At 35.7% G+C, this 13132-nt stretch overlaps 1 protein-coding gene across 1 annotated transcript in view; it reads right to left on the bottom strand.

Moving 5' to 3' along the window:
• Positions 1 to 13132, bottom strand: part of DEUP1 (deuterosome assembly protein 1) — a 230129-nt gene that overhangs the window by 21923 nt on the left and 195074 nt on the right. Inside the window, exon 17 of the mRNA XM_081239130.1 lies at positions 2687 to 2710. Within this exon, the coding sequence (XP_081095256.1) occupies positions 2687 to 2710 (24 nt within the window). The remainder of the gene's footprint in view (positions 1 to 2686; positions 2711 to 13132) is intronic.

The raw sequence follows: 13132 nt of genomic DNA, 5'->3' as shown, positions 1-13132 counted from the left end.
GCAGTTAGAGGAAATTGGCTAGATAAAGGAGTTTTTGTGTTTATAGGGTATGCCTTCTAGTGCTGATTAATAATGGAACCAGAATTAACATAACTTTCAATTTTAAAAGATTTTTTTCTGATTAAAACAATACATGTCATTATGGAAAATCACACATCAATTCCCCACTGTTGGGTGATGCAACAAATTATATACTAAATCCATGTAGACTGGGATATGATTTTGGACCATTCTATACCAAGATCATTAGATCCTGGTTGAGACCATGCCAATACCACACAGTCTTGACCAATGTAGCTTCATGATAAAGTTTTACTCTCTGGTATGGGCAACCCAATTTTAATGTCTTCATAAAAGAGTAAGCAGCATATTTAAATCACAAAATGAGAGGTTTAGAGCAAGAAGAAAGATTCCTGATGCTGTTTTAATTAAATGCTGTAAGAAGTTTCTTAGGGAGAGTCTAAACATTTTTCTCACAAAATTTTAAAAAACAGGATATATACTCACATGAAAACGCATGAAAATGTTTTAAATGACCCCATGTAGTCCTTTATAGTGTTATCATTCGATACCCATGAATTATGTAGTTGCTGATTAAACAATAGCTCTCTGCTTTCAGAAGGATAATATTTTTGCACAAAAAGCATAACATGAGTAAAATATCTTTTGAAGCTACAAATGTCTATGTTTAAAAGCTCATAAGACTATAGTTGATTATGGCTTAGAACTTTCATTTTTAAGTTTCTAAATTTAAGGCTTTGAGTGCCATTTCATATGGGCTGCCATGCCATTAAAGTCATTCAAAAAATTTTGACTAATTGCACATTTAAAATTATTCATATACTATCATATTAGTATCAACATTGATAAGTATAGAAATATATATTAGGCATTTAAAATGTTTACCTATTTGTTTTATTTTTTGCTTCACAGGCAAAGTCTGTTTATTAAAATTTTTGTTTACTGCCTAATGTATTATAGAAGTTTATGAATTTTAGAAAGATCTTACTTTTGAATAAAAAAAAAAAGTGCTCCAGGAGATCAAGTGTCCTCAAAACAGTACAGCAAGGGTTATATACTTATATGTCTATTGACCAAGATGCCCTTTGGGAAAGAAGGGCCATTCAAGGTATTTCTCTGCTTGTTAGGCCCTTGCCTTTAGTATATCTCAACTTTGCTCATTTGAGATACACAGGTGCATATAAAAGAGTAATCTATAATCTTCTTTAAAAGAGAAAGGATTGTTTATTCTAAAATAAGAGCAGATTTGTGATAAACATAAAGGAGGCAGATCTTATAAAATTTGCACTCATATGGAGAATACTCATATGTACAGATCTGTTTGAAAAAGATCTTGGAAAAGATTCAAAATTTCACTCCTAAAAAGACATCTACTAGTCAAAATATATAACTCTTGATGGTCTGCTGCTCTGTTACAATTTTATTCAAAAATTTTCTATAAAATTAGATTTCATCTGTGACTCTTTGGCCCAGTGTTGGTTTAAAGTAATTAAGAATGATAGTAATGATTTTTTTTAAAACCCAGAATTTTCTAAATGTACCAAAATTAAATGTGTTGTGAGCATGACCTGAAAGAATTACACAGGTAATGTATTTACACGATTTGTATTTAAAAGCGTTTTCCAGTTTCCTGGACAACATTTTGGGGCTCTCTCATTTTATTTTTTTCCTAAATACTTTTCTAGGGATTTCAGAAATATATCCTCCACTAGATGGTTATCATGCATTGATTAAACTTTACCTCTGTACTGCTGATGGGTTCTTTTACAGGCCCATTATCTCAATTTCTTGTTTCTTCCCTCCAAATTTTAGGGTTTCATAGTTTTAATCGACCTTTTTTCTTGAAATGGAAAAACCTGCTGGTGCGTGTTTACTTGAACTCACTGGCTCGAGGCCAGTTGAATTGCTGAACTGTCTGAATGATAGTACTTTGTATGTGCACTTTTTCTCTTAAATTCATGTGTATTCTACAATAGTAATTAGGCTAACAAAGTACTTCTACAGAAGGACTGGCTTTAATCATGTTAATTTAAGGTTACTATATTAATTTTTAGTATATAAATGGATGTTTTAGATGCTTATGAGGGTACTAATTTTTTATGCTGTTATTTTATTTAGCAAACTTTATGGATAGTGAAAGGCAAATTAGTCTTTAAAATTACCATAAATTCTGAGTTCTGATTAAATCTAACTTGATTACACCTTCATTAAATAAAAGAAAATTTAACAAATACAAATATAGGTCTAAATAAATATGGAATCACAAAAAAACTATCATGATAAAATTGATTCTTCGCAATTTACCCAGGAGCAGAATAAAGATAAACCCCTCACTTTTCTCCATACAGTCAAGTTTTTGCACAAAAAAACCACTTGCTAGTACTGTTCCTATTCTAAGTGTCTCACTGAGACCGGAGGAAAACCTACATACCAGGTGGATAGTCCCAACAGTAAATTCTCCAGAGGAAAATGGGGCGGTCACAGCCCCAGGTATGCAATAGGTAAGAACTGAGTGCAGGGCTGCTGTTCCTACCTGGGTAGGTCTTACCACTGGGTGGGTGTCACTTTTCAACCTTTTTTTCCCCTAAGTATAAATAATCAGGGAGTTTCACAATTAATTAAGCAGAAAAGTTCTCAAAGCTCTAGTTATTCAGAAATGACCTACCTTTATATCAGCAATTCCACTTACCTAGGAAGGAAAAAATAATTGTTATTTTAATATTATACAAATACTACATATTTTAGAAGATCTAAAGATAATGATGTAAATATTATGTTTCTTACTGCCCGAGGTAAAGTTTCAACACAAATTATTTAATTGTATGTTTACTTATTAATTTTAGTTATTTCAGAGCAAATTAACTATCTAATTATGGGATTTTAACATATAACAGATATGAGTTTTCTTTATTAAATCTTTAAACAGATAAGTGCTAAATAGGTGACAATAGATTTTAAAGGCTTAAAGAGCCAAGAGTCATACTGAATTCTTTCTTATTATTCAATACACACAAGATTTTTCTCTTTGGGCAGTGGCTTGACTATTTCAATTATCAATGTCAATGCCAAATCTTCATATATAAAAAATGGAGAGCAATTATAAAGTCAACTTCCTATGAGGGGAATGTGTTCAAGATGGCATAGTAGGAAGACCCTGAACTCACCTTGTCCCAGGGGCACACCAAAATTACAACTACTTATAGAGCAACTACCTATGAGAACAACCTGAAGACTAGCAGAGAAGATTTTCCATGACTAAAGTTATAAAGAAAGAACCACAATGAGACGGGTAGACGGGGTGGAGACACGGTATAGTCTGGACCCACATTCCTGGATCAGCAACTTTCAAACTGGAAGAATATCATAATTGCAGAGGTCCTCCCCAAGGAGCAAGGGATCTGAGCCCCACATCAGGCTCCCCAGACTGGGGGTCCTGTACCAGGAAAATGAGCCCCTAGGATGTCTGGCTTTGAACACCAGCAGGACTTACGTTAAGCCAGAGGGCTGTAGGGAACAGAGACTCTGCTCTTCAAGAAAACACACAAAACTTCTCATGCTCCAAGTCTCAGCACAGAGGTAGAGTTTGAAAGGATCTGGGATCAGATAAACTTGCTAATCTTGGAGAGCCTCCTGGAGAGGCAGGAGGCAAATAGGACTCCCCTGGGGATGATGATACAGGTGGCAGCTATTCTTGGGAGCTCATTCTACCACATGGACACCAGCACTGGCAAGTGCCATTTTGGAGACCTCCCTCTAGCCTCTTAGTGCCAGGGGTTACCTGCCCAACCAGCTGGATGGCACCAGTCCCAGGACTTCATGAGCTGCACATCCAGCTGTGCCAGGGCATGGCCCCACCTATCAAAAGTCTGGAACCAACCTCAGGCCCCACAGGCACCATGGTCAGCTATGCTGGGGCCCAACCCCACCCACCTGTGGGCCAGCATCCACCACATGAGGCAGAGCCTGGCAGCCACCCTCACAAGGGCCCAGCAGTGCCAACCAGTGTGCCCACATTAGTTGGCCATGCCACAAGAGAAGGGTTCATGCAGCCCACATATGAGGCATCCCAAGAGCACACAACTCTGGTGAATAGAGGGGAGTGTTCTGCTGGGCCCCATAGGACATCTCCTACATAAGTCCACTTCTCCAAAATCAGGAATCATAATCAACCTACCTACTATGAAGAAATAAAAACAGAAAATTAGGCAAAATGAGGTGAGAGAGATATATATTCCATATGTAGAAGAGGTAGGTGAAGGGAGATAAGCAATCTACCCAATAAAGAGTTCAAGGCAATGATTTTAAAGATGCTCAATGAGCTCAGGAGAAGAATGGATGAACACAGTGATAAGTTTAATGGAGTTAGAAAATACAAAGAAGAACCAAAAAGAGCTGAAGAATACAATAACTGAAAAAATACACTGGAAGGGATCAACAGGAGATTAGATGATAGAAAGGAATGGACCAGTGAACTGGAAGACAGTAGTGGAAATCACCCAACCTGAACAGAAAAAAGAAAAAATAATTTTAAAAAATGAGGACAGTTTAAGATACCTTTGGGACAACATCATGGATACTAATATTCACATTATAGGAGTTGCAGAAGGAGAAGGGAGAGGGAAAGGAGCAGAGAACTTACTGGAGGAAATAATAGCTGTAAATCCCCCTAACCTGGGGAAGGAAACAGACATCCAGGTACAGGAAGCATAGAGAGTCCCAAATAAGATGAACCCAAAAAGGCCCACACCAAGACACATTATAATTAAAATGGAAAAAAATTAAGGTAAAGAGAATCTTAAAAGCAGTAAGAGAAAGCAACTAGTTACATACAAGGGAACTCCGAAAGACTGTCAGCTGACTTTTCAGCAGAAAGTGCAGTTCAGCAGAGGATGGCATGATATGTTTAAAGTGACAAAAGGGAAAAACCTACAACCAAGAATACTCTACCCAGTAAGGCTATTATTAAGATTTGAAGGAGAGACAAAGCTTTTAGCAAAAGCTATAAGTGTTCAGCACCACTAAACTGGCTTTACAGGAAATGTTACAGGGACTTCTTTAAGCAGAAAAGAAAAGGTCACTACTGAAAATATGAAAATTAGGAAAGGAAAAACTCTCATTGGTAAAGGCAAACATACAGAAGGTAGTAAAGCTAGTAGAAGGTTAAAAGACAAAAGTATTAAAATCATCTATATCTATAATAAATAGTTAAGGAATACACAAAACAAAGAGATATAAAACATGACCTCAAAAACATTAAACGTGAGTGGGGAGTAAAAATGTAGAGTTGTCAAAATGCATCTAAACTTAAGAAATCATCATAAACATTGTCATCAAATCACAAGGAAAAAAGCAAAAGAAGAAGAAAAGAACAAAAAAGAACTATGAAAACAATGAACAATATGGCAGTAAGCACATACTTATTAGTAATTACTTTAAATATAAGTGGCCCAAACACTCCAATCAAAAGACACAGAGTGGCTGAACAGATTAAAAAACAAGACCCATATATATGCTGCCTACAAGAGACACACTTAGATCTAAAGACACACACAGACTGAAAATGAGGGGATGGAAAAAGGTATTCTATGCAAATGGAAATGAAAAGAAAGTTGGGGTAGCAATACTCCTATCAGACAAAATAGACTTTAAAATGAAGACTATAACAAGACAAAGAAGGACATAACATAATGATAAAGGGATCAATCCAAGAAAAAGATATAACACTTGTAAATATATATGCACCCAACATGGGAGCACCTAAATACATAAGCAAATATTAACAAACATAAAAGGAGAAAGTGAAAGTAATACAATAATAGTAGGGGACTATAACAACCTACTTACATCAATGGACTCATTATCCAGACAGAAAATCAATAAGGAAATACTGCCCATAAATGACACACTAGAGCAGTTAGAGTTAATAGATACATACAAAACATTTCATCCAAAACCAGCAGAATACACATTCTTTTCAAGTGCACATGGAAAATTCTCTAGAATAGATCACATGCTAGGCCAGAAACAAGTCTCAATACATTTAAGAAAATTGAAATTATACCAAGCATCTTTTTCGACTACAATACTATAAGACTAGAAATAACTAAACGAAAAGTTGTAAGAAAAAAAATGCTATTAAACAACAAATTGGTCACTGAAGAAATAAAGAGAAAATACAAATATCTGGAGACAAATGAAAATGGAAACACAATTCGAAATCTATGGGAATGAAGCAAAAGCAGTTCCAAGAGAGAAGTTTATAGTGATACCAGCCTACCTCAGGAAACAATAAAAATCTCAAACAATCTAACCTTGCACCTAAAGAAACTAGAAAAAGAAGAATAAACAAAACCCACACTTAGCAGAAGGAAAGAAATCATAAGATCAGAGCATAAATAGATGAATTAGAAGCTAAAAAAAATAGAAAAAAATAATGACACTAAGAGCTGCTCCCTTTAAAAGATAAAAAAAATTGATAAACCTTTAGCCAGATTCATAAAGAAAAAAAAAGAAATACAGCCCAAATAAATAAAATCAGAAATGAAAATGGAGAAATTACAACTGACACCACAGAAATACCAAGGATCATAAAAGATTATTTTGAACAATTATACACCAATAAAATGGACAACCGAGAGGAAATGGATAAACTTTTAGAAATGTACAATCGTCCAAAACTGAATCAAGAAGTAGAAAATATGAACAGACATTATCAGTCATGAAATTGAATCAGTAATCAAAAAACTCCCAACGAATAAAAGTTAAGGATCAGACAACTTCACAGGTTAATTCTACCAAACATTTAAAGAAGAGTTAATGCTGATCCTTTTCAAATTATTCCAAAATATTGAGGGGGAAGGAATGCTTCTGAACTCATTCTGTGAGGCCAGCATCAGATTGATGCTGAAACCAAACAAAGACACCACACATACACACACACACACACACACACACACACACACACACACACACCCCACAGGACAATATCACTGCTGAACATAGATGCAAAAGTCCTCAACAAAATACCAGCAAATCTAGCTCAACAACACTTTAAAAAGATCATACACCATGATCAAGTGGGATTTATCCCAGAGATGCATGGATGGTTCAATGTCTGCAAATCAATCAACTTGATACACCACAGTAACAAACTGAAGAATAAAAGTCATGTGATCATCACAATAGATACAGATAAAGCTTTTGACAAAATTCAACATCCATTTATGATAAAAGCTCTCCAGAAAGTGGGCATAGAGGGAACATACCTCAACATAATAGAGGCCATATATGACAAACCCACAGTTAACATCATACTCAACAGTGAAAAGCTGAAAGCAATTCCTCTAAGATCAGTACCAAGACAAGGATACCCACTCTTGCCACTTATTTAACATAGTACTGGAAGTCCTAGTCACAGTAATGAGACAAGAAAAACAAAAGGATTTCAAATTGGAAAGGAAGAAGTAAAATTGTCACTGTTTGTAGATGACACGAAACGATATACAGAAAGCCCTCAAGATGCCACCAAAAAACTATTAGATGTAATAAATGAATTCAATAAGTTTCAGGATACAAAGTTAATATACAGAAATCCTTTGCATTCCTATACACTAATAATGAACTATCAGAAAGAGAAATTAAGAAAACATTCCCATTTATAATCACATTAAAAAAATAAAATACCTAGGAATAAATCGACCTAAGGAGGTGAAAGACCTATACCTGGAAAACTATAAGACACTGATGAAAGAAATTGAAGATGACTTAAACAAATGGAAAGATATACTGTGCTCAAAAGTTGGAAGAATTAATATTGTTAAAATGACCCTATTCCCCAAGGCAATCTACAGATTTAATGCAATCCCTTTCAAAATACCAACTGTATTTTTCACAGCACTAGCAGAAATAATTCTAAAATTTGTTTAGAAATGCAAAAGACCTTGAATAATCAAAAAAAATCTTGAGAATGGAGAACGAAGCTGGATATATCATGCTCCCTGACTTTAGACTATACTACAAAGCTACTGTAATCAAAATAGTATGGCACTGGCACAAAAATAGTACATTGATAAATGGAACAGACCAGAGAGCCCAGAAATAAATCCACACTTATATGGTCATTAATCTACAACAAAGGAGGCAAGAATATACAATGGGAAAAAGACCGCTCTTCAATAAATGGTGTTGGGAAAACTGGACAGCTACATGCAAAAGAATCAAACTGGATTACTCTCACACCATGCACAAAATAAACACAGAATGTATTAAAGATTTAAATGTAAGACCTGAAATCAAAGAACTCCTAGAAGGAAACATAGGCAGTATACTCGTTTACACTGGTCTTAGTAATATAGTTTTTGGATCTGTCTCCTCAGGCAAGGGAAACAAAAGCAAAAATAAACAAGTGTGCTTACATCAAACTAAAAAGCTTTTGCACAGGGAAAGAAACTATAAACAAAATGAAAAGGCAGCTTGACAAATGGGAGAAGATATTTGCAAATGATACATCTGATAATGGGTTAATATCCAAAATATATAAAGAACTGATACAACTCAACATCAAAAAAAACTGATTAAAAAATGTGGATGTCAATAGACATACAGATGACTAAAAGACATGAAAAGATGCTCAACGTCACTAATCATCAAGGAAATGCAAATCAAAACCACAATGTGATCATCTGTTAACACCCCTTAGAAAGGCTATCATAAAAAAGACAGAAAATAACAAGTGTTGGTGAGGATGTGGAGAAAAGCAATGTTTGTGCACTACTGGTGGGAATATAAATTGCTACAGCCTCTAAGGAAAAAAATATGGAGGTTCCTCAAAAAATTAAAAACAGAACTGTCATATGATCCAGCAATTTCACATCTGGGTATTTACCTAAAGAAAACAAAAACACTAACTCAATAGCTAAGATATGGAAACAACCTAAATGTCCATCAATAGACAAATGGATAAAGAAGATGTGGTGTATATATACAATGGAATATTATTCAGCCATAATTTTAAAAAAATGAAATCTTGCTATTTGGGACAACAAGTGGATCTAGTGGATGGATCTAGAGGCTATTATGCTAAATGAAATAAGTCAGACTGAGAAGGACAAATACCATATAATCTCACTTATAGCTGGAATCTAAAAAACAAAACAAAACAGACTCAAGGATACACAGAACAAATTGATGGTTGCCAGAGGGGAGGGCGTAAGGGTGGATGGGTGAAATGAGTGAAGGGGATTAAGAGGTACAAACCTCCAGGTATAAAATAAATAAGCAATGGGATGTACTAAACAGCATATGGAATATGGTCAATAATACTAAAATAACTTTATAGGGGACAGATGGTTACTAGACTATTGTGATCATTTCATAATATATGCAAATGTTAAATCACTATGAGGCACACCTGAAACCAACATATTTTATGTCAAGTACATTTCAATTAAAATAACCTTCCTATATGAAGTAAAATCTTACATAAAATATATATGATTAAATGCTATTTTAATAAGATCACATTGAAGGCTATACATCAATGGCATTCCATTTTATGATAGCCCATTAACAAATCTTTAGACATATATATTATATATGTGTATATATATATATATATGTGCTAAGTGCTCCAGAGGTAATCAAATATCAAAAAGTGACTCTGCCTTTATGGAAAATACAATAAAATTGAGTAGGCTAAAGTAACGTGTATGAAAAAATAGTAAATAATATAGATATGGTATAATTATGTGTTAAATTATGTTGCACCAAGTAGGAACTCAAATGTTTTCTGAATCAATGAATGTCAACGATTATTGGGATTGAGATCATCCAGAAAGTGAGATAAGACAAGGCTTCAGTGATCTTTTTGATGATATTAGAAATGATTTTCATGATAACTTATTCATGCTTCTTAGACTACAGGTGAGTCCCATAAATCCACAAGTATTCACTGAGCCCTACACTATACCAAACTCTGTATGAAGAAAAAGTATAAAACATAGTCCACTTCTTCCCTCAAGAAGTCTATGACTGGGGATTCCCTGGTGGCACAGTGGTTGAGAGTCCGCCTGCTGATGCAGGGGACACGGGTTCATGCCCCAGTCCGGGAGGATCCCACATGCTGTGGAGCGGCTGGGCCCGTGAGCCATGGCTGCTGAGCCTGTGCATCCGGAGCCTGTGCTCCACAACGGGAGAGACCACAACAGTGAGAGGCCTGCGTACCGCAAAAAAAAAAAAAAAAAGGAGTCTATGACTGATGAGACAAAACATACCCATACTAAACAATTAAAAAAATAAAAGAAGACAATTCTAAACTTAGTGCTAAATTGTTATAACTAAGTGCTAAAGAAAGTCAAAGAAAGGAGAACTAAACGGGCCCTAGAGTAATGGGAGATGAATTCATGGAGGAAATAAAATTTAATCTAGTCCCTTAAGGGACTGGTAGGATTTAATAAAGAAAAGGGTATGTCTTTACTCTCGTAAAGGAAAGGTGGAGGACATATAATAGGTTGATTCATTCATCATTCATTCATTCATTTGTTCATTCACTCATCCAACAGAAGATTTTTTCAGTGCCTCCTATATTTAGGCACTATAGTAAGTGTTGAGGTACAATGGTAAACTAGGACCATAACTGCCCTCAGTGAGCCTACTGGTAAGGGGATGGGTAGCTGACAAGAAACAGGTAATTTTAATATTGTGGTATGATAGGTGCTAAGTAAAGGATGCTATGATGGCTTCGAGGAGGGACTCTTAACAGAGGAAAATCAGGGAAGATTTCATATAACATGTAAAATTTATGTGGAGAGACTTGAAACATTAATAGGGCATGGCCATGTGAAGTAGGGAAAGGGGATTTTTAGGTAGAAGGAAAAGCATGTGCAAAGGCCTGGAGATAAGAAAGAACATGAGAAATGAGCATCACACACACAGATGAGAATAAGCTACTCTAGCTATAGTGGAGGCTTTGTGTAAATCACCAAAGGGAAACAAAGTGGGTGAGCCAGATTAAGGAAGCCAAGGAATGTGAAGAGTTCTGACTTCCTATGGGAAATTGAGCACATGTTCTACAAGAAAAGCTTATGTAAAGAAAGCATATCTGGTCTGAGAAGTGCCCAACTTGGAAGCCATTCTATGATCCAGAAGAGATAACCTGATGTTATCTCTATCCTTTTAGAGAAAGTACACAGCCAGAGAAGCAGAGGGCCAAGGCCAAATTTGAAGGATGAGTAGGGGAAGAAGGGTGAGGAGCCAGTGAAGAAAACAGAAGAAACGGAACCACGGGATATAATAACAGTTAATATCATGCATTTGGAGTTATCAAGCTATGTGATCTTGGGCAAATTACTTAAAAACTTAAAGATTTCATTTCTTTTCCTGTGAAATGGGGATAATAAATACCTACCCCCCACACACAGTATAAGGATGTAGACACTAATGTACGTAAAGTATTTGGCAGAGTGCAAGGCATGTAGTAAACACCCAATGAACAGCAGCTCTTTGCTGTTATACAGTTCTACCAGTCTCCCTGACTTTTTATCTCTAGTCTCTGTACATTATATTACCTTATCATGACTCATTCCCACCACTCTGTCTGGCTAATTATTCCTCAGATGCCTTTTCTGACTCCTAATGCCGGGTTAGGTAACCCCTATACAGCCCCCTGCACTCTGCAATTTCCTATCACTCTTTAGCATAACTATCTAGTTAATTGTCTGTATCCACTAATGTATGTCTCCTTCCACTAATATTAAGCTCCATGAATTCAAGGATCTAGTCTGACTTACAATCCTAACATACTGCCTGACACATAGCAGACATTCAATAAGTATTTATAGAATGAATAAAAACATTCTGTGGTGATTGTGGTGTGTGATAAATACAGAACAAAATAGAGAACCCAGAAATAAATCCACACATGTACAGTCAACTAATCATTGACAAGGGCACCAAGAACACACAATGGGGAAAGGATGGTCTTTTCAATAAGTGTTGTTGGGAAAACTAGATGTTCACAAGCAAACAAATGAAACTAGACCTCTATCGTAGACTACTCACAAAAAACTAACTCAAAATAGATTAAAGACTTAAATGTAAGACCTGAAACTGTAAAACTCCTAGAAGAAAACACAAGGGAAATAGCTATTTAACATGGGCCCTGGCAATGATATTTTGGATATAACAACAAAAGCACAGGCAACAAAAGCAAAAATAGACAAGTGGGACTACACCAAACTAAAAAGCTTCTTGCACAGCAAAGAAAACAATTGACAGAGTGAAGAGGCAACCTATGGAATGGGAGAAACTATTTGCCAACCATATATCTGAAAAGGGGTTAATTTCCACAATATATAACAAACTCATTCAACTTAACAGCAAAAATACGAAAAATAAAATTAAAAATTGGGCAAAGGGCCTGAATAGACATTTTTCTAAAGAAGACATACAATGGCAACAGACACATGAAAAAGTTATTAACATCACTAATCATCAAGGAAATGCAAATCGAAACTACAATGAGATATCACCTCATACCTGTTAGGATGGCTAGTATCAAAATGACAAAAGGTAACAAGTGTTGGTGAGAATGTGGAGCAAAAAGAACTCTTGTACACTGCTGATGGGAATATAAACTGGAGACGCCACTAAGGAAAACTGTACAGAGGTTCCTGAAAAAATAAAAAATAGAACTACCATATGACCCAGCAATCCCACATCTGGGTATATCTAAAGAAAATGAAATCAGTATTTTGAAGAGATATCTGCACTCCCATGTTCATTGCAGCATTGTTCACAATAGCTAAAATATGGAAACAACCTAAGTGTCTATCAATGGATGAATGGATACAGAAAATTCCACATAATGGAATATTATTCAGCCATAGAAAGAAGGAAATCCTGCCATTTGTGACAACATGGGTGAACCTGGAGGACATTATGCTAAGTGACATAATCCAGACAGAGAAAAACAAATGCTGTATGATTGCACTTATATGTGGAATTTCTTTAAAAAGTCAAACTGATAGAAGCAGAGAGTAGAATGGTGGTTGCCAGGGGCTCTCTGGGTGGGGGGGTTGCAGGGGTGGAATGAACAGATGTTGAATCAAAGAAG

This window comes from Mesoplodon bidens (assembly GCF_964165515.1).
Source record: "Mesoplodon bidens genome assembly, chromosome: 7".
Lineage (NCBI taxonomy): Eukaryota > Metazoa > Chordata > Mammalia > Artiodactyla > Ziphiidae > Mesoplodon > Mesoplodon bidens.
Note: the sequence above shows the minus strand (reverse complement) of the source record. Positions and strands in the feature narration are given on the sequence as shown.